General features: G+C 33.9%; 2 protein-coding genes across 5 annotated transcripts in view; both read right to left on the reverse strand.

Annotated features, from left to right (window-relative positions):
• Positions 1-1,911: 1,911 nt before the first annotated feature.
• Positions 1,912-7,880, reverse strand: nxnl2 (nucleoredoxin like 2). The gene is made up of 3 exons (XM_088911115.1): positions 7,799-7,880; positions 6,872-7,373; positions 1,912-4,704 (listed from the first exon to the last, which is right to left on the reverse strand). Exons 2-3 carry the CDS (start codon positions 7,171-7,173, stop codon positions 4,536-4,538), a joined length of 471 nt encoding a protein of 156 aa, XP_088767241.1. The 5' UTR covers positions 7,174-7,373; positions 7,799-7,880; the 3' UTR covers positions 1,912-4,535.
• Positions 7,881-11,155: 3,275 nt separating this feature from the next.
• spina (spindlin a) overlaps positions 11,156-23,255 on the reverse strand; it is a 54,085-nt gene continuing 41,985 nt past the window's right edge. For all 4 annotated transcript variants that reach the window (XM_088910366.1, XM_088910367.1, XM_088910368.1 and 1 more), the window contains 3 exons: positions 20,928-21,181; positions 19,301-19,534; positions 11,156-14,367 (listed from right to left, as the gene is read on the reverse strand). In XM_088910366.1, coding sequence (XP_088766492.1) covers positions 14,168-14,367; positions 19,301-19,534; positions 20,928-21,181 — 688 coding nt within the window. In that variant the 3' untranslated portion in view covers positions 11,156-14,167. The remainder of the gene's footprint in view (positions 14,368-19,300; positions 19,535-20,927; positions 21,182-23,255) is intronic.

A 23,255-nucleotide genomic window follows, 5' to 3' on the forward strand; every position in this document is an offset into this window, starting at 1 on the left:
AAAATAAAGTAGCTGAAGATGGTCCTTTATACCTTAAAACAACCTAGTTACTATGACACATTCAAAACAAATGATAAGACAGGAACAGATGCCAATAAATTATATCTAAGTTGCAGACTAGACAACAGTTCTTTTCACGTTCTGGGTGTACAGCCAGCTTACCAAATACATGCCCTTTATCTCACTGACCAAGGACAGGCAACATCTTTATATATTTGAGCGCAAAGCCTACGTCAAGCCACTAGACTGCATAGTTTGCAAAAATACAAAAACAGGAAATGATATTATTATCTCACTTCCCAGGTGTCTCTCTTATCTCTTCAGATGTAAAACCAAGGTCCTGACTTTCTGTGGTGATTAAAAATCCCAGGGTGTTTCTCAAAAAGAGTAGGGGTGTAACCCTGGCATCCTGGCCAAATTTCCCATTGGCCTTTACCAACCCATCTATGAATTGGCTTCATTACTCTGTTCTCTTTCCCACTGATAGCTGATGTGTGGTGAGCGTTTTGGTGCACTATGGCTGCCGTCACATCACCCAGGTGGATGCCGCACATTGGTGGTGGTGGAGGGGAGTCCCCATTACCTGTAAAGTGTTTTGAATGTCCAGAAAAGTGCTATATAAGTGTAAGCAATTATTATCATTAGCCTGATCCTGAATTTTTTATCTCACTTTAGTTATTGGCACATATTTACTCCGATATTTCAGGTCATAGATGTCACAGTGGTGTAGTGGTTAGCAATTCAGTGCAGTCAAGCCTGTTTCCAAAGTAATACATAATTTACAGAAAGTGGAAATTATTTCAGGGTCTCACTTAAATGAAAGCAAACCAGTGCTTTCCAGGTGCTCCAGTGGTTCTTACTTCCAGAAAGCTCTGACTTTGGTACTTTCACATCATGTGTCGTCCAGGGAAAATTACTTCATCTCTTGGCACAACCATCCTTTGCATTGCCTGTCTTTAAAATAGTGCAAATATTTCCTTGTAAAAGTAGTGCCTTCCAGCCTCATATGTAAGTACTTTGAGACCTCGATTTCTTGTAGCCCTTTTTCTTGTGAGTCATCCATGGTGTGGAAGACTGAGCCAAAAGGTCAAGACAGTGACTGCGCGGGAAAGGTTTTCTGTTTGCATCTAAGACCACTGTCTTAGGTGCAAACTAAAGCCTGTGATTCCTCACACCCATTCAACCAGAGACAAATGAAACAGATTGTAGGATGCCAAATGACATCTTCCTGTCCTGTTTGTTTGACTTCTGACACTGCCCCTTTCCCTGTATGTTCTTTTGATATGTTAAAGTCTTGCCTACTTTTAATGTATAAAAAGGAAAGTGTAACTTCAATTCAGTGAGCATGTCTTAAGTGCTAGGGGAAACCCTTTCTCTGTGATATGCTCCCCTTCAGCTGATTGAATTAAAGATCTCTGTTGACAGTCTCCTAACCTGAGTGAAGAACGGTGATCAAACTATTATTCTAAAACAAGTTTTACTTGGCTCATTTGACTTATATGAAGAACAAAATATGTACATGTAGGCTCTAAAGCTAATCTGCACATACACAAGGCAAAAAATATTCCAACACAATAATTCATTGCATTTTTTATATAGTAACTGAGGTGTGACAAGACAATATGAGTTATGGGTGCTGTGTTTTTATGATGGTAAGTAAATTAAGTTGACGGTAGTTTAATATATATTATGGAATGGTGTTTCTAGCAGCAAAAAACAACCTGTGCAGTTTTCAAAACAATTAACTAAATTTCTATAATTCTATTGCAAAATTGTATTGTCAGGAAGATCTGTTTGTTTACATGATGGTTAAGTAGACTCTGTAATCCCTTGTGGTATTATTACACGAGCTCTGGAGAACTGAAAGAGCACTCTTGTTCAAAAACAAAAACACAGGACTCCACAGACTGCAGATCACTGTATTTACTCACTTATACACTTTATTTTAAACATTTCTCATCAATATATTGCAAAGTACTACAATATACTGCAGTACTGAAAAGAGCAAGAACATGGATAAAACTTAAAAAACTTCAAAAATATCATACAATCTACAAAAAACTATTTTAAACAATTAAGTTTAAGTTTTAAGATGAGAGTTATAAACAGACATACTGTTCTATCCTTAAGTTCTATTTATTAGTGATTACATTGTCAAAGATCTAATCCCCTAAAACAAAACTTACAGGAAATGACCGCTTTCAAGTGGTTTCCAATACCTAAAAAATGGGGAAAACACAAACTTTATTTTCTATTAACCTTAAAATAGATGAGATTTGGAAGATTAAAAATTATAAATATAAACCAGTCTGAATAACATATACAAAAACATACACTTTGTGATTCAACATAAAGTCAATTAAATATCACACTTTATTTAAAAGCGAAGGGGAAAAAAGATTTAAATGGTTCTTAATATGTGAGCAACAGAATGAAAGCAACAGAACAGTGAACAAGCAGGACAATGAAGACTAAATCATCAAAGCATTGAGAGGACAATTCACTCAACTTATCCTCGAGGACTCTTGGCCTTCCCTGAAAAACTATCGGTGACAGAATCTTGGGTATAGACGGAGCAGACCACAGTTGATTAACAGCACAGCATTTTTTACAACTTCAGCTAGAATTGACCTCATGTCAACAAGGTTGATGGTTTGAAATGATGATTTACTTGTTTACAGTGCTAATACAAAAACTGACTGTATGTGTAATTGCTTCATAAATATGGTCTCTAGAAATGTGACAATAAAGAACTAAAATGGAAATAACTGAAAAAATATTGTTCTATGTTCTGAAAACCATCAATGGTTCACTTATTTTAAATGAACGTTTCTCCCATAAACTACATCTAGCCAGTAGTCCTACAGTACATTAAATTAATTTGCCTATTCCAACTAAGACTGCAATACCTGCCATAAAATATACACGCATTAAAATCCATGTAATGCAGGTTTTACCCAAAAATGAAACAGTAACCTGTTAATAAAAACTTAAAATAGAATTGTTTTAAGCCTTTTTATATCAGAAGTGTGTAAAATGTTGATAATTTTGCCAAGTAAGCATTCCCATCAAAGAAAATAGTCTAGTTTGCTCCAAATAATTCATACCATAATGCAATATAATTGAAAACAACATCTGAATATACAATCAGTATTTTGTGCAAGAATTAAAATACGAAAAATTGTATCAGTATTGGATATCTCAAAAACATGTGTAAAGTAATTGCAGTTTTATAAATACTAAATGTTTAAATTTATTCTTACCCAGGAAATATTTTGAAAATAAATGCTGAAAATTAAATGATCTTATGTTATTTAGTCTGAAAGTGAATATAACCATCTGGAAGTCACCATATTTGTCACTGGGTATTAAAAGAGTCAGAATCATGTAATCAAGGGTGAAGTGAGAGACCTGTCCACATATCTGAAGTAAAAATTATTGACCTTAACAACTCTAGCATCAATTATAAAAACAAACCTATGACATCCTAGTTTTGGCTGTATCCATCACATTTAATGGGATAGATGCTAATCCAACAGGAAGAAAATAAAAAGAATGTTTCACCCAGATGTGCAGTTTGAAAGGTTTAGGATCTCACAGGGGCAACAATATGGAATCTTCCAAAGTCTCTTGCATCAGGAAGCAATATCTCCAAGGCCACTCTCAGAGTCTAATAACATCAGAAATATGAGGTCTGCAGCAGAATTATCTAATTACAATAGAATGAGAAGACATGAATTTGCCAAACAGCAAATAACTATATTCCATGTTACATGCAACCATATGATGTAGCTGAATGAATCCTAGATTGAGCTTTTGGACAGTCACAGCAGCAATTCACTATTATTGAAAAATAATGTAATCCTTTCTGTGAAGTATAGAAGGGGGTTTGTTTAGCATCCTATGGTCCTGGTGCACTTGTTAAAATCTACAGATGGGTGCATAACTGATACTACTACTGAGTATCTTATAATTTTTCATGTTTTCATTAATTAATGCAACAGATATGAATGTACACTTACATTTTTCTTCTTGCCAAAACTAACTTTCAGTCACTTTGTATCAATGGTATTAATACATTTGGATCAAGCTGTAAATTATGTGTGATAAGCAAATGTGAAAACAACTATGCATTGACACAGAAACAAACTTTTCCTTCCACTATCCTATTGTACACACCTGAGGGCAGAAAACCTGAAGAACACTTTAAATAATGTGCCTCACCAACAGTTAGGCATCAGTGCATTCAATCTGCTTACACTCTTAACTGGTTTATATGTCATAGCAATCTATTTTTTAAAACTAAATCTGTTTATTTTAAAACAAAAATAGAAAGTCTCTGCCTAAAAATAATTTATTTGTTCTGTACATCCTAAATAATATAAATGCAGTTTTTAAAAAATTGTATAGTAAAATGTATTTGCATAGGTGTCTACATTTTGTATTAAAACCTCTTATTACATGTTTTTATCTAGGACTAATGTGCAAAGAAAGTACTCTTCCAGCATTCAGTTACAACCGAGTTCGTATCCTCTCTAACCAGGAAAATTCTGGAAGATTTCTGCCACTTCCAGCCAGTTCCTAAAACAAGCTAACCCCTTGTCCCGGATTTGTTTTCGTCCTTTGTCTGTGATGACCTCTCCATTTTCCTTGACAATCACCAGCTTTGGTATCGCAGTAATATTGTATTTCTTCTTTAAATCACTGCAAGAGAGGAGCAGACATTACGTTAAGAAGAGATGCAACAAATTTGGTAGTTGTTCTTAAATAAATGACATCAAATGTGTTATTGAAGGTGAAATATAGAGATCAGGATCTTCATTTCAAAATTGTATTTTTTTATTTTAAATGGACTATCAAATGGTCTTTCTCTTACACTGAATGAGGGGTACTGGCCCACTTGATATCTGATTTAACCTAATTCTACTCATAAATCAAATTTATGTCATCTGTGTCTAAAGGCAAGACACTGTAAAGAACAATTTAAATCAGCAATGCATTATGCCTTTTGGAATATGAGAGCTGCAAAATAGGTTGTTTCACCCAGTTTTAAAAAGTATTAGCAGAAGCAACAAATATTGAAGCAGTATCCATAACAGAATCACACTGAAGAAATATGACATCATATGCAATAAATAAAAATTATATATAATTAAATACATGTTAATACTTAGAACCCATAAATGTTTTTAACATAAATCTAGTTATGCGGGTATCAAGCATTACACTGAAAATTATTTATAGTTTTTTTATATATCAATTATTAATATATTTTTTAACCCAAAAGTATTTTACCATTCCTTTAAAAATACACTTGGAAATGTGAATAAAAGAACCTTGGACATTAAAACTATACAACCAGTGTGTAGTATAGTCCAGTTTCTAAAAATGCCCAAAGTTTTTATGTTATGAAATATTTTATGTTATGAAAGAGAAAAATATATTTGCATTGGCGTATAATACACCTGGCGATTATTGTACACATTTTTTAAATAGAAAAGGATAAGATACTTTTAAAAGATGTCACATGATCGTATATTCATTAGTGATATATCCATTTATTATACATTCATATACAATGGGGAACAGCATGAACAGATTCTCCATTCTTACAATTCTGTCAGCATAAATTCAACATGAATCTAATGTATGGTGAGTGTTTTCCCCCGTTTTATTTGGTGCATATATTTAGGAAGTACGAACTAGCAATAACAAAGGGGAATAATAAGATAGATCTGTATAATTGGTTTAAAATAACAATAGCTTACAAGACAGTGCAGACTAGCACTGACATTATCCATGACAGTAAACTTTGACAGCTGTAAAGAACTCAGATGACATACAATTATTTTATAATTATTTTAAATCATACATAGCAACGAATTTTGCAGCAATATGTTTTAAGTAGCCAAAAACATCAAATGCATTTGTTCTGATTTCATATTGCTAAATTCATAGGCAATTAAGTGAAGAGCTACGAATATGTTTATTCTTGAATTAACTTTTAGTAGCAAAATAAATATTAATGTACACGGAAATACTAACATTAATATTTAAATGTGAAAAACATTAAAACAAGTAATTGAAATCTTGGCTATTTTTATACATTATCTCATTAAGTTTGACTCTTAAACCTCTTACAGACAAGGTCACCATGACTGACTAAACCACACCATAAACTAATTTAACATACACTAAAAGACTATTCTCACAAACACTTTGCAAATTAATTACATTAGCTCTAACATTATTTCATAAAACAGCACTTTCTCATGCTCTTCGTTCAGGACACAAGTAAATGCCAGTCTGCCAGTGGCACAAAAGCCAGTGTATTCATCTAGCAGTTCTTATTAGAACGGTTAGCCTAAAATACAACGGGTTTAGTTTTAAATAAACTCTGACAAAGAAGAAATAGAAATAACTCGATCGTTAGAATGTATAACAGAAATATTCATTTGATTACTTTAGATTTCCTGAACTATCTCCCACAAAATATTAAGATTGATCAATTCAGACCATATTTTTAAAGCGGGTCCTTTAAAAAGAAGCTGTTACCTTTCAGCGAGGGTTTAAAGACAAAGGCTCCACTGCCTTTTTAACCACACGCCACACAGATACACAGAATGATCAAACCAAGTATAAGTATAAGTATAAGTATAAGTACCCTATAGAATCTAAATATGCTGTCTTTGTACAAAATGTCTCAATATGATATTTGTACCCGCTTTCAACCTGGATCTATTACCTGCCAAGGTTCTTTACTGGTGTTAGATAAGGGGCTCATCTTACGTTCTGTGTACTAACACAGTCGTGGTTTCAAGAATGCTTCTATCACATAATGCGGTGACCTGGAAGACCACAATGAACTTACTGCTTGAACTGATCATTCCAGGGCAACGCCAGCCAGTCTCCGTGCATATCGTGCATGTACTCCACCATCTCTTCCAAGGACTTGTCCGAAGAGATGAAGACGATCTCAAACTGGGCCGGTGGGTCGTTTTCCTCTGTCAGCTCCGTGTAGAAATCACACAGGACAGGGGTGAAATCACGGCAAGGGGGGCACCAACCAGCAGAAAAATACAAGCCCACCACCTTATTTCTGAGAGCCTCTTCAGGGTCAATGGCTTCCCCATCTTTATTCATAAGTATCCGACCAGAAAAGACATCCACCATTTTAATCCAGGCTATTATCAGAATACTACCTTCTTTAAATTCCTGAGAAGGATAAATTAACCTTTTAATGATATAACAACTTTTACTTCATAATCAATACGGTGGCGTGTTTTCCTTTGTGTAGATTTTCTCTGTCGTAGTAATCGTCCAATCCTTCCTTAAAGTTGAATGTACTCCTTCAGAATAAGCCGCCGAACCTCCTAAAACGATAAACGATAAACATAAAAGTTTAACATGAGTTTTCTATATGAAACGATATGGCATTACAACTCTTCTTCCAGGCACGTTTTGTTTTCGGTGTACACTTACACTTACAGCTACTGAGCTTAACAAGCTGAGTGAAGCCATAAATAAATCCATCCACTTAAAAAAAACAACATCTTTCATCCATGCATTTTAAATACCTATTCTTACACATGAACTAAAACAACACTGTAAAGTCGTTACCAAGCTTTAATCATTACTTTCTGGTTATGCTTCGCTCTCTCATTCCGGTTTACTTGCAGTTTAATAGTTCAACATCAACATCTGTCTCAACATCTATTTAAACGTAGACCAAAAGATTAATACAGTTTAAAAACAGGCAGTGACTGAATCTTTTTAGTGTGACTCGCCATCTACTTACTGTATCAGAGATGTTTTCTCCAACCCTTTCCGGCTGATGTGTAGCTGAAGAAACCTTAACCTGACAACAAAATCACCCGAAATCCTTCCGATTGACTGTTCAGTAAACCAATGAGAAACACATTTTAAAGCGAAGGCGGAACGTTTAGTCAGTTTTCACCAATGAAATGTCCTAAAGGAGAACGAGGCGGAAACTGCCAAGGTTACTGTCTCCGAGCCCTGTGTAAGAACTGTACTTGCAACCCCCGGGATTTTTACGCGCCTTACTGCGAGGGCATTCATTTTTTCCTTTTGTTTCTATATTACAGTTTTAGAATAACAAATAATAATGTTCCACAACATAATTCCAAAGCTAGCTCATTGTATAATGCATGTCTGGTGGTCTCTCACTTAAAATTCATTACCTTTCTAAACACCTAGTAAAGCTAAGCGAGGCTTGGTCTGGACAGCACTGTTGTAGCAGGAATGGAAACCTCCAAGGAAATCCAGATTGCTGTTATTTTGGGATGAAAAGTCAATATAAAAGAAATGAATTATTCAATAGAAATGGGGAATACTAAAATTCAAAAGGGAAAAGTCCTGTACTGTGTATTTGGTAAGCAAAGGTTTAAGAGCTCTGGTAAAACAAGTTACATATAAGTTTTTGGAGTCTAATTTTAAAACATTCTTAAGTTAGTCTGCACAGAACGAATACCTCAAACATGGTAAAATGGACTCTTCATCTTGACATGCCTTACCACTTTTTTAATTGACCCTCACTTCACCCTCTGCCTCCCTATGAACTAGGATCAACAGAATATTTCGTGCCTCTGTGGAAGCTTCAGTATTTTAAACTACTGTTTCAAGTTCTGTTTTTGCCACAGGATAAGTTTTCATGTTTCTAGGATAAAATGAGAAAAATGTCAGTTTATATATGTAAAAACCTGTCTTCTGAAACATACTGTATATATTAAATATTAACATATAGTACAGATATTGCGTTAGGTATATCTTACCTAACACTATTACAGTATACTACACTTTTCTGTCCAAATGGATATTTTTTTCGTCTCTTGCAATAGTGAATGCAAGTATTCTTAAATGAGAGATGAAGTCACTTCTTCTGGATTCAGACCAGGTGTATAAAAATTACTATTACAAATGAGCATTTTAAAGAATACCTCTTAGGTAAACATGTCGAGTCTAGGAGTTACAATTCACTTACACATTACATTTCTGAATGGTCATTGACCAACAGCGTCTAATACAAATGCTGGGAAAATTGGGTTCTTTCCACAATTTGGGGAATTGCTGCTTTATTTTGATAGAAATGGACTGCAATTGATTAGTTGTGTATCAACTCTAACACACCAATTATTAACTCAGAAGTGGATCACAATCATACTTAAGGGCTAATTACTAATAAATGTACCGCCCTATAGTTATAGACTTAATGCAGGTCTTTAGGGCTGGATGAAGCATATACAGTGCCAGGTTATTTTAATACTGTTTAATACTGTTTTAATAATGTTTTGTAAGATGTGGGATGCACCTCCAGAGAGCCAATGAGGATATAATTATCTATGAAAATTCTACCATCCTATTAAATGCCTCTAATGCAAAATTTAGAGAGAGAGAGACATACAAATGCATGCAAACAACTACCAAATACTTTGTATCTAAAATAGGCGATTGGAAAATAGTCATAATACCTTTAAAAATGACTACACTGTAATATCAAAGAACAAAAACTGCCTTCAAATTTTGTAACCTTAATGGAATGTTAGTAATAGTTGATTTAACAAATAACATGCAGGTGTACATTTTTGTATTATTTTAATTAAAATGTGATCAAAATATAAGAAAGGAGTAATTAAGATTATATTTGTAAAAAATACCTATTTCTAAATACACAATGTTCATATTCATACCATTTAAATACAGTATGCTGAAAATAAGTGCTACAAATTTAATCTACCACATGACAAAAAAGCATGAGCAGTTTCACTAAGCCTGTAAATATTGATCTCAATAACTTTAGCAAGAACTATAAAAATGCATAAGACACTGAACTTCCAATTGTGCCACCTGTCACCAAATACTAAGGAGATAACTTGCTGCACCAGGAAGAGGACAATCCTTCCATCCGTTTTCTAACTGCTTTATCCAAGGGTCACAGGGGAGTTAAAGCACTGCCTTGCAGCCCTGGTGTCCTAGATTCAGTTCCTGGGGTGCTATCTGTGTGGAGTTTGTATGTTCTCCCCTGGTTTGTGTGGGTTTCCTTCCACACTCCAAAGACAGGTTAATTGGCTACTGAGAAAACTGGCCCTGGTGTAACTGTCTGTATGTTTGTGTCTATGTGTCTAACCTGAAAATGGATGGTTGGATGTTCTGGCTAAAAAACTTACACGAGGCGGAATGGTTTGAATAATTTGTCACACTACCTCTAAGAAAAAGAGGTATGTTATTCTCTATTCAGTGAAATCTACCTTTAATTTACCTTCAAACATTTTACAGATTTTGCTGTTTGCACACTTTAATACAAATCTTAATTAAAATATATTTCTTAATTCAATTAAGATATACAAGCTGAAATTTTCTCTTTAACATGTCCATGAGAAGATGAAAACTGGTTGAATACAATGATATTTATAGTGGTCTGAGACACTTTACAGCTTTCTAACTTTTCACTTATATTCCACAAATGAAACAAACATTGATCAATTGATACTGAAGTGGACTATTTATCCAGTCCTACAATGGAGATATTTTGCAGCTTCTCTAGGTACAAGTATCTGTCTATCTGTCATTTATGGCTTTATTTTTTAAATATTTCAAGCTCCAAGTATGATTTCCAGACAGAAATGGTTTTAGTAAAGATCCATGTACACCAACTTAACCTCCTACATTATTTTTTTTGAAGTTTTCATATACAATCACCCTTTTCTGATTATTAAAGGCAAAGCTTTAATAATCAGAAAAGAAAGCTTAAAATGAAGGTAAAATGGTAGTTAAAATCCATAAGATTCAAGATCCTCTTCTGACACCTGGCTGACATCCTTCACAAGGAAGCTTAATTTTCCATATCATAATCAAAGTACCAAGGACATCTTTAACAGCAATACTGCTTTAATCAGTCGTATCCTACAACTGGTCACCATCACTAGTTTTTCACATCAGTCAAATTCTGTGTATACATTTCTACACTTTGCTAGACCTACAGTAAATAAAACAAATTACTTAAAAAATAAGTGCATGTTAATGTTGTCATCTCAAATCACCTGCCAGAAGTGCAACTTATTATTACAAGTTTAATGTCAAGATTTCAAAAGATTCAAGACAAAGAAACATTGCTTATTACAAATGTTCCAACACTGAATTTCACATAAAGTTTTATTTTTAAATGTTATAAGGATAGACTTACATCATAATTATAAAAATTACTTACAGAATTAAGTAACAGGTTTTAAAGTGTTTATACTTCTAATGCAAATAACAGTATCTATCTACATTGTTCGTAAAACTGATTAAACAAGCGGTCCAATAGAAGCCATTTACCTAGACGCAAAAGAAAACATGGAGACCTTTGAACTATACATGTATCTGTAACCATCAAATTGCACTGTATTATACAAAATAAAGAGCAACAGCATCTAAAAGGGACCATATAGTGATTTTTTAAAGATATTTTTTATTAGGCATCTTAAAAAAAACAAACTAGTCTTTAAGTGAATCTTATTTTGATATGTAAATTAGTGTATCATTTATATTTTTGAACTAATAAGGCTTTATTCCCCTCGTGTGTATGGATTTCAATTATGGCACTCAAAAAGACAAAAGAAGTTTTTTGCAGTGAACAGTTACATCTGTTAAAGGTATGATCCCTCAAATGCTGAATAACACTGGTAACTGCCTTTAACTTGGCACTCCACTTGCATCACCAGTGCATTTGACCCTATCGAGCATTATAAAAAATGAAAACAAAATAAAAAAGGAACATCACGATAAGCATACACAAAGAACTTAAATAACTGGTTCTAGAAACAGAAAACAGAAACAAAACAAAAGACGTCTTAACATGCAACTCGCACTAGTTACATTAATTGCTCTACCTCTCTAAGCATGCAAAAAGAATGGTCTGCTTTTAAAACTTTCAACGTGAAACTGACATCAAACACAGTACAATATTACAGTAGGTAAATGAGAAAGGCCAGTAATCTTACATATATATATATATTTTGGGCTTGCGTGGTCACAAGCCCCTTGAAGTTTGATAAGATTGAACCCCTATAACAAGGGATTTTGCATTTAGTTACCAGGATAACACGAGCCAAGCATGTAGATCTGAAACCTGAGCCCAGAGCAGATGGGCAGAGAAATGGACTGAGAATTCAGTGCACTGAATTATCCTGCTAGTGCTACAGCATGATAAAGAGCAGGTTTCTCTTATCCATGAGTAAGTAAAGCAATATTTTAGCAGGATCCACTGCTTTTTATGTAAACAAAGCAAGAAGCAGCACCACAAGGGGGTCAGCTTACAGAATACAGAGACCCTAGCCTTGCAAAATAAGCTGATAAAATTTTAATACTCACTAATATAAACAATACTAATAACTTTCAAAATACACAGGTATAAATATTTTTATGTGCCAATTGAATATCCAGGCATCCATGCTAAGGTTAAAACAAGCAGAATACAAGGAAATCAAACTCATAATTCAAATGTTGCTGCCACTCGTGATTTCATGTTTTTTCCCCCATCTGTAGAGGCTCAGGTTAGAGATTTCCACACAATTTTAGCATCACTGAGGAAAAATAAAATGATTATAAGATCTGCAGAGGCTGAATTTCAAACACTGTTCTTTAACACAATGAATAACATTTACAACTGGCAATTTAGTGCTTAATGTTACAACAGTAGCCACTGCTAACATTATCAAGGAACCTTTGGTTACCCATTTTGAACTCAACAAAATCTGTAAGGATGGGTACACCTAGAAAACCTATTGTGCGGATCTGATGTTTTTATACCATTCAGCTGTAATGAGGCACGTGCCTTAAGGCTTAAATTGAAAAGGGGAACTGAAACACAAAACTACAAGTTATTGTAAACTCTTAAAGTAGCTAAATGAACATTAACTCACTACGTATTTTTTAATGTTTGATGCTAGCATTTTAAAACCAAGACATCTAATTTTACTGCTTTCATTTGGAAAAAATAAAACATTTGAGAGGAATGGTGTAATTAAGGTATAATTTAACACTTTATCAAGATTAGCTTTAAGGTATTTTAGTGATGACCTTTAATTCTCAGTTATGCAGCTACCTAACCAAAAGCTTATACTGGTCTTGTTTGAAATGGTCAAATGCTGAATTTGAAATGAAATCAATATGTGTAGTCAAGAGATCTTTTGCAATAATTTTCAACCCATATAGTTTGGAAGGACAAAATATTCTAAAAGATAGTTATATATTTCCTATGAAAATATGGACAAAATTTGTTTTTGTGCCCAAAGACTGTTTTAGTTTTTGAATAAGGATTTTATTTTTTTAAAATTCTAAAGTCTTAAAACACAAATTAAATAAGGTTTATGTAGTTTGCAAGGATCATCTAACAAATGCAACAGGGTTCCTTCAGGATCTTTAAAGTCTTTCATTATCATTGCTCCAGATAGTACTGGAAATGTATATAACGTACAGGATATTTATATACAGTACGCCTCTAAATCAAATTTAGGTTTACAAGTGCTTATCGTATCTAGTTTTTGACATGTAAATTTAAAGTTAGTGCTTAATGCCCAACTGTAGTTAACAATAAGCATCTACATTAAATTCTTTAAATCCTTTAAGGATATATGTCTACATGCTTCATAAACAATCTGAGTTTTAAATAAACCTCCCATTTTTTTAAGAGACAACAAAAACAAGTTAACAATATTCTCCCCACCCTAGTTAAAATAATAAAAAAACGTCAAGAAATAAAAAGTTTCTTCAAGATTATTCAATCAAAACACGATTGAAGATTGTTTTTTCCTTTCTGCAGAAAATGTTTGGTCATCTCTGTTAATCCATTTCTTTTGCAAAATTTAGTATTGATGTCAAAAATTCAATTTTTAACTAAGGGGGCAAAAAGTTGTGAAAACTGTATCCTTCTGGGAATTGTTCTTGTGGTGCTTTTTTAATATTGTTAAATTGCGCAGTGCTCTCCCTTCTCTTGGAAATGAAGAAAAGAAAACCTTTGCTGGTAGCCTCAGGGGGCTCACAGGAAACCACAGACTTCAGAGAGCCTGCAAAGGAATATCCATTTGTCTCAAGGTGTCAAGAGAAAAGTTCAAATGATTTGGCAGTTTCTTTTTGTGTTGTGGATGCTTTTTTGTCCCTCTCAACACACTTAAGATGTTTTTACCAAATCATAAACATAAATGTGGTAATCATCATCAAACTTTATGAAATAAACTGATGGTTTGGCCTCAACCTGATGGATGACCATGCCAGTCCTTTTTGAGCCATCTTCTTTGGCATACTCCACTTGTTTTCCAACCAGGCTATCGACTACCTCGCCAGGTTCCCGCTCCGCTGGAGGTGAATCATCTGTGAGAATTTAACAACATGAGTCAGTCAACAACAGGGATTAGCATACCCTGCCAGGATAATTGATTTCTGCACTCATTTTTAAAAGCTTCAGAGTTTTTTTTTAAGAAAGCAAGAAAGCTGCATTCTGAAATTAAATTATTAAAAATATTAAATGAAGGAAGGATGGTGGACAGTCATATAACTTGTTGTGGTCCCCCTATCCTTTGAAGTAATGCAAAAGAGAATAGTATTCATTACTAATTGCTTCTGTGCTGGCAAACTGTGGACTCTGAGGTAAATTTGTAAGGGTCATTAATGGTTATCATAGCCCATGGAGTTAATTAAGATCTTCTCCTAGCCACCTACTCAAGAACTGAACATAGCAAGATCAACTGTTCAATCATTCAGCGTCAATGTTTCAGCTCCCTTGAGTCAAACTAAGGCGTAAGGTCCTCAACTCTTAGAGGATCAAACAATATCCACCTACAAACCATTATAATGAAGCATCATGTGGACATGAAGTTCTTTATTTCAAACTCATGACAGGAGGCTAAATCAAAATAATATTGGTAAATTTGACCAATCCTGTTGCATACATTTACTATACAGTTTTGAACTAGTAAAAAAAACCTTTAGGCTTTAAAAAGGGATTTGTTCTACTAGACAGTTTAAAATGTTGTGAATTGCACTGAGAAAGATCATTCAATATTAGACATCTTAAATTGTAGACAAAAGCACAGTTTATTAACTTAAAACAAGCCCTAAAATGATGTGTATAAAAGAGCATCAGTTATTAAAACAAACCTGATGAAGTTGCACTGCTAAAACTTTTATGTTTTTCTTTTATTGTGTTTTGTATCCAAATCAAAGTCAGAAAAGGTTTTGGGTACTAAAAGCAAATTCCTGTTGCTCTTGATTGCAAAGTATAAAAAAGGGTAATAAGCATGTTGTGGCTGTCTGTTGATCAGTGTTTTGTCACAGTGTTCAGTGTATAATTAGGGCCAAACTGTTATGACCACAGCTTATGCTGTTACTATTGAAGCCTGTGTGTAAACCTGGCATACTATATAGTTTGGTTACATATTTAAGTCTTAGTCTTGGTCAGATGGACCAGTTCTGTTTCTGGCCACACACGACCGAAGGACATTTCCACCAGGACCTGCTCTCTGTTGTGGTGATCACAAGAGCAAAACACCCAGTCAAGAAGGTAGCGACATGCAGTCAGCAAAGTTATAGGAATGAAATAATGCAAAGCAACAATAAAATCGAACTCTCAGCTGTTTTTAGTAAAGATGTATTTTACTTCCAAAGTTTATATATTTATTCTTTTAAAGGTTACCTATTTCTAGCTGAAGATCTATGTAATCACCTTTAAACCTCTAATTGATGCCTTTTTAATTTGTCAAAGAGCTTGAACTGGCTTTTCATCAGTAGCAAGATAATTTCAGACTGCCTTTAATATATTTTGGTTTTACTCACAATATGGGAATATAAGTATATAACTAGCTTTTCAAGAATAAATAAACCAAATGTTAGAATATTCTTTCAATGCCAAAAGAGTATAACAATATATATATAGCAATAATATATAGCTATTACAATATTGTAGAACAAAACAGTATGTACATGTTACTTTACAGTTAGCAAGAGAGAAATTACTAAATTGTTATTTTCATTAAATAGTATTGAAACCTACTTTGAAATGTTAGCATATCTTATGACTCTATGCTGAAAAGTAATTATTAAAAGTACAATTTACATCATGATTCACAATGATAACTCTTGGATTTTGCAAAACAAAAAAAATGTCAGAACTGGAACTCATGCAGCCTGCTGCCTATGCAAATTTGGTTTCATACACTGAGAATATTGCTAACCAAATTTAATTAAACCTTCTTGTGGATATAAAACAAACTTATTCAAAACCATTTGCTTTTTAGATGGTATAATCGGAAGATATTAAGATATTATGTTACTGCCATACTAAGCGGATTTGCAACCTTGTTTTTCATTGTTACTAACACTTGAAGGCTGTGAATCACTGATATAACAGTGCATACAACAAATTGCAAAGAGTAAGCAAAGACGAGTTAAGGAAAACTAAAAAAAATAAACGAGTAACTGCTGAAATCTACTTGGTTATTTATTACAGGTTTATTACAGTCTTATGTCATAACTGAACAATGAACAGATATGAGTTGAATATGCTCTACTCAATAGCAGTGAGGGATACTTCATTATAATCTTTAAAAGGAAAATTGTGAAGTAGACATGGTTTCACAATTTGATTCAAAGCAACAATCTCTGTATTTGAACAGTAAAAATTAGGAAGTTCAGAAGCTACTCTGATCCACCCAACCACTAAACCTTTTCAGGTGTATATGCTCTGTAGTGATTACAGAAGGTTCAAGGTCAGTACCAGGCCATGAAGGATTGGCTTCCAGGTCATGATAGAAGATATAATCACTTTAACAGTTCTATGCCCAGGCCACACTCATGTCTAAGTCATTGACAGCTGTGAACGTCCCCATTGGCCAATAACAGTGGTTTTAGCTATTGAAATTGGATGGCAGTAACTGTGGCGAGTCACTCCCATTAAAAAGACTTTCTGTAGACTGCCTTTTTGCAAAGTATGCTCCTGCAAAAAAAGGGTAATGATATAAGGAGGTAAAATGACAAAAAAATGCAGAAAAGGCAACAATCTCAAGTATAACTGCTAGTACAGAATGTATGGGTTTACTCCGTCAGATGCCTCATAAGCTCAAAAAAGTGCTGTTATATTGACAGCACTTCTGCACAGCAAAACCAGGAATCAAACGTTCTGCTCTCAAACGGAAATCTATAGATCTTTTGAATGGGAAAAAAATTTCAGAATGGAAGAACAAGAACAACTGTTTTATTTATGCATAACTGCAGCTGAATTGGAGGTGTACTGTACTTTGTAGTGGTTTACCGAACTCCAAAAGCAAAAAGCTTTTTACAGTTGGGAACAACTGATTCTTCTTGTAGCAAAAGATATTGGACGTGAGATGAAAAATGGCAGCTTGCAAGGCAGACAAGGGTAATTTGGTTTCCTTGAATTTTTTTTTTTAAATGGATGAATTGATTTACATCAAAAACAATTCAGAAAAGGGTGAATGTGTTCAGGGCGGATGGCAGGATTCTATTCTCCTGTTCTGACTGGCTAGAGAACTGAACTTTTTTTTTGTCCTGAAAAGAGAAGACAAGTTCTAAAAAAGGGCAAGTGTACACTAAAAGATAAAATGTAAAAATCATGAAAGCAAAAAAAGCTAAACTTTTTGTAGTTTTTACTTGCATCCCTTTCCTCTGGCTTGTCCATCCTACATGCAGTCTATGTGTCATAAGAGCCCACAATTAATGATCCATATATCAGAGTAATACTTGAAAGAAATGACAATGATTTATTTTAAACGATATTCTCCTAGTGAAGAGTTCTGATATATCCATGCAATTCTGTATTAAGGAGACTTCTAGAAAACAATGCCATACCCTACTCTTCAGAACATATGTAAAATTTTGTCAGTTATTTATCAAACACTATAGGGTTCATGTAATTCATTCATTGTATGTTTCAAATAACTGTTTTCCCTGGGAAATAAGTGTAAAGGTACCTTCAAAATAAACCTGCTAAACACTTTAAGAGTCAGACTTATTCTACAGTTTATAATTTTAAATTATGCAATTAAACAATGAAAATGCTTTCAATTATTTTCACTTTTTGAATGTGGAATTGTGTCAAAAGGTTTGTCACAAATGTAAAACTATTCATTCAATAAACACAAATCCTTTTAAAAGTTTCAAGAAAGCAATTCTCATTTCTCAAAACTAAATGTGAGAAGACAGTAGATGTGAAAGGAAGCAATCTGTAAATTAAAAGTTTATACAAATTTGAGGTCACCTTGAACCACTGACAACCTAAAAGTGTGTACATTTCTGCTGTAATGCTCCCTAAGTGTTTAAACACTTAACATCCACACCAGGTAGTTTCTGCTGGAACAAAAAACACTATTAATGGTAAATACATCTTACATCACACATATGTGATGGCTAAGGTTGCTCCAGGATCTCCAGAAGGGAAACATGCTTCTTTATCAATATAACTTTTGGCATTTCTTGCAGAAACCATCTTACCATTTACACCGGGGAAACAAGAGAACCAACTACTTCAGGGAATATTTTACAACAGTGAAGAACAAGGATCTCTGTAAGCCAACATTCCAACATTTTATCTCACCACTGACCCACTGACATTTGTGTCTTTTCACAGAGAATTTCACAGAGAATCTAAAACACCTATAAAGAAAAGACATCAGCAGCCAAACTCATCTTTAAGTCTCAATATCTTTCCGCTGACGCTCAATGATCTTTCTAATACTTTTAATTGACAGCTTTCTGCCTTTCACCCCTCCCCCTCAAATGCCTCAGATTTTCATACCATTTTTTCCCTTTGTCTAAAACTTACAGCCATACTCTACTTTACCCTTCTCCCTCTTTTGTTTTGATACCTGAAGTCTGCCAAAACAGTGTGGAATTAACTATAGTGTTACATATAAAATAAAAAATAGTGTTGTAACTAACATTTCAAAGTCAAAACGGGAATTTCTTGAATGTCCATTTACATGTAATCAATTCTTTTTTTAATATGAAAGTAGTGCAAATTCTAAAATGGTTGTAAAAAGGAAGAAAAGTACTTAATGGGTAAGAGATGTTTGCATCCAAAAACAATATTCCGAATCTTTCAATACAGCATGAGCTGACCTTCAGCTATTGTGCTCCTTATCAAATGAATTAACAAAAGCAATCTTAAACTTCAGACTCATTTAAGTCTAGACTGAAAACACTTTTTTTTAAAAAAGAGGGCCTCCTTTATTTGGTTTGTTATCTTCTCCAATAAAATAAATCAATCTAAACTAACATCATTAATACTCACTTGAATCGGGCATGATCCGTAAGTCACCCTCTTTATAATCGTCTAGGAGTTGATACATGTACAAAACAGGATCCTTTTCATAAGTGATATAAAACCATGTGTTCATAATTGGAGCACGTGCAAGCACCATGCCTCTCCACTCGTCCTTTGACCCATCTTCTGTTTCAAACATATGTTCTACAGCTTTGCCAATCATTGTGTCTGCCAGGTGTGCATCACTGATTCGAGAAGAAGCTACAAAAAAAAGACATCAAAGTTACTGAGAAGCTGAATGATAAAAATAGAAAGCGTACAAAGGAGACAAACAAAAATGCTGCAAAATAAATAATTAACCTTTATTCAACAAATCATTAGAAAAATCCTAGTCATGGTATTTGATTTTGTACAGTAAATTGAAGATCTGCAGATTTCATCCAATCTTAACAGTGGTATGAAAATCCAAAGCTTTATGCCAGATCACACTCTCATGAAGATTTGACATCCTTTTTTCGAATGACATTTTTACAGTAATAAGTATCATGACTTTTAATTTTAAATGTATCAAGAATTTCACATTTTCCTTTCCACTAAAATGGATGACTTGTGACTCTTGCAAATGAGACTGGATAAATTAAACGAATCAATGAAAAATAAAATTTGGGACACTAAACTATATTCTACAAAAACATACAGATATAAAAATATCTTTACTTAAATCAGGAAGAATCTAAACTGGGTTTATATTTATATTTATGGCTCTCCCTTTGCAGTATACAATAATACTGATCTGTTTCATTTGTCTCTCACTAACTTTTCTGATTAACCATTTTAGTTTTGAACTATAAAGTTAAATAATCAGCATATTACATTTTATTACCCCTAAAAGAATTCAAAGATATGTTACATCACACTAAGTCAACTAGAACTTTTCCTTTTGACAGTGTCAGAAACAAGATAAAGATACTACAAAAAATGCAATTTTATATTTTCAAGTTTCAAGAACAACACTATCCCATGTATTCTCTGATAATAATAAAGAAACCTAAGAAATAAATTAAAAATGTTTCAACTTCTATTTCTTTTTTTATAGTTTAATAAAATAGCAATTTCTTTCTTCAAGCTAATCATTTTCCAGTTTGTGTACTGAAAAAACAGTTGTGTTCAAAGCCTGTTTTACACCATAGCTGTAGATTCCACCATATTAATATGCAAAGCCTTTTTTCCTAAATTTGATTAATCCCATTTTCAAACTTTTCATAAGCTGCTATTTTTGTATTTACAGTAATACTTATGGTCAGTTATGATGTGTTTTAAACACTGATTCAATCACCTGATATTGAAAAAACTCAGACTCACTTGTAGTTATAAGCAAGGTTATCAGTGTTGTTTTATTAAGTAAAATTCATGCCACAAAGAGCCTTATATAAAACCAACAACAAAAAATGTTTCCAGAATTAGTGGTGAAATAAACCACTAGGACTGTCTTGCTATCTTATAGACTTAATTCAAAATGTATAACTTTGAGGTCAGTTCGAGGGAGAAAATGAAGACTACAATGAGCTATTTGAAACATATTACAGATCAAATATTGTAAATTTTTTTATTACACCTACAAATCACACAACAAATGAAAACAGAGAAAACATACCGATTCTGTCCGGTAGGACTTCAAGACCTTGAACCCTCTCATCTTTGTGAAGCTCAAGTCCATAGACACAGTCAAAGCCATCATATTTTATCAGGTAAAGAGACGGGTTGACTGGAACTTGATCAAGAACAGTCCCCTTCCACTGTGTGAGAGGCCCGGTGCCTTCCATCCAGCCATGCTGTATCCTACAACCCACAATGTTCCGTCGGGGCTGAGAAACAGGCTTGCTTGGTCCCACATTGCTCCTGTGCTTTCTGTATCAATTTAGAAATCAAGTTAGAAACAGGCTGGAAATAAAAAGAAATCAAGTCTCTGATGATATGATTGACCCTTTCATGTAAAACATTTCTAGAAATTTCTGTCTTTCTTTCGGATCAAAGTCATTTTACTTATCAAGAACGAACTCCACAGGGATAAGATCAAACATTAATTTTTCAGTGATCTCATTCTTCTTACATACACTGAACACTTTCAATGCATTTCAAATTTTTGACAGTGCTTAAGCTTTTTCATTTGTCTTAACAGCAGAGGACATACTTCCTTGTTAATATTGTAGTGCAGAAAATGTGCAGTTAGCATTTTTCATAAATCATGGAGACACATTTAGAATGTGGTAGCTGGCTGTAGAACAATAGCAATCTTTCTGGAACACTTTTTATTGTTATAATGTATAAGCACTGAATGTGTTTTATGTTTTGATTTATACGGGGAATACTGTATCAAGGCACTTCAGAAAATGTTAAAAATGGCTAGTCTAGTCACTGATTTAAGAATATTAAAACAGCAGTATCTATGACTTCTGAACCCAGCTTTTTCAGGGACAAACAATCAAATGTAGTCTGTACCTGAACTGGGAATTTGGGAAAACTGAGTCAGCACATCCTAGCTTATGTGATGGTCTACTCTCATGTAATATGTTTTAAGATAACTTGAACCTAGACCAATCAGTAACTTACACTTGAGCAGGACAGCTTTAACATCCAATTTGGATTACACAAGGGGTCAGTGCAATTGGGATGCTGGTGCAGATTATTTTAAGTTAGCACACAACCTACAGAGGTCTGGAGATTCCAGAGCCAGCTTTCTACATTAAAATATATCCCAGTAAAGTATTACAGTAGTCTAATGTTGATTAAATAAAGGTACATATCGGACGCAGAATACATGTGCTGCTGTGCAGGTGGAAGATTTTGATGTTCCTAACATGCTCTTTATATGACAACACGGGACCAATAGTAATATCAAGGTTTCCTGCTTCCATCAAGGATTTGATTTTGTTAACACTGAAGATGCCAGCTTTGTAGCTCTGATGGTGGAAAATGGCTAGCATAACCTTAGTTCTGTCACAGTTTTAAGAATGTTCTGTTGACTCCAGATCATAAAATCAGACAAGACACCTGCAAAGTGCAGAAACCACAGGAGCAGAACCTATTTGGTATGCATGCAAATAAGTGCATGTGAGTAAAATAAAAATATAAACCTAAGTGGCAACATGTAAATAGTAAAGTTACCAGCATAGATCTATAGAACACCCTTATTTGGGCAACATCAGCTTAAAATAGCCAAGTTTTATAAATTAGCTTCTGTTATTTAAACAGGATTGAAGATAACGAAGTGATCCATGAAGGATCCATGACTGATAATCTTCATTAAATGTCCAAAAGGACATGCATGAATATGTTGCACGGTTTGCTTGCCACTCTCAAAGCCCAGTGATTCTAATTTACAACTTGTGGTATATTTAAACAATAGACACATTAATTATTTTACTAGGAATTTAAACAATTAAGAATTTGCTTTTGTCAATTTAGCAAAAGAAAGAAACAAATAATGGCTAAGTTGTAAATCTGTGTAATTATAGCAATAGCACAATTATAGCAAATATCAAAGAGAGGCTAGATGGATAAATTGCTAAAATCATAACATTTACCCAAAATAGTCATGGAAATCACTTCCTAACTCACAGCACCACAAAACTCATAAATCTTCCAGTATAACATATGCATACTAAAGTGTAGCTATGTTTCCACTCATTTCCCACATTGCTTTGCGGAAAGCTAAAAAAAACAGATGTCAAAAGGCAATGGTAACCTTGGAAACCATCAGGCGCATAGCAACTGCCACTTCATCCTGGCAGGAGACAATCTGAAGTCCTCTTTTTTTAACAAAGTGCACTAAATATGCGGTTGAGGCCTTCCTCAACATGTAAAAAAAGTAGTTTTCCTATAAGCTATGACATGCATATCAGTTCCTTATATCTGAATAATCCATTCAAAAAATCAAAACAGTCAATGCAAAAAGTGTTTTAGCAGAATATTTCAAAGGAAA

Source organism: Atractosteus spatula, chromosome 3 (assembly GCF_055471065.1).
Source record: "Atractosteus spatula isolate fAtrSpa1 chromosome 3, fAtrSpa1.hap1, whole genome shotgun sequence".
Taxonomy (NCBI): Eukaryota; Metazoa; Chordata; class Actinopteri; order Semionotiformes; family Lepisosteidae; genus Atractosteus; species Atractosteus spatula.

Bases quoted from the DNA above. Each gene is read 5' to 3' on its own strand.
- nxnl2 (XM_088911115.1), bottom strand. From the start codon at position 7,173: ATGGTGGATGTCTTTTCTGGTCGGATACTTATGAATAAAGATGGGGAA. The intron at 4,705-6,871 runs GTAAGTTCATTG...CCTCTCTTGCAG, and splicing joins TGGAATGATCAGTTCAAGCA to TGATTTAAAGAAGAAATACA.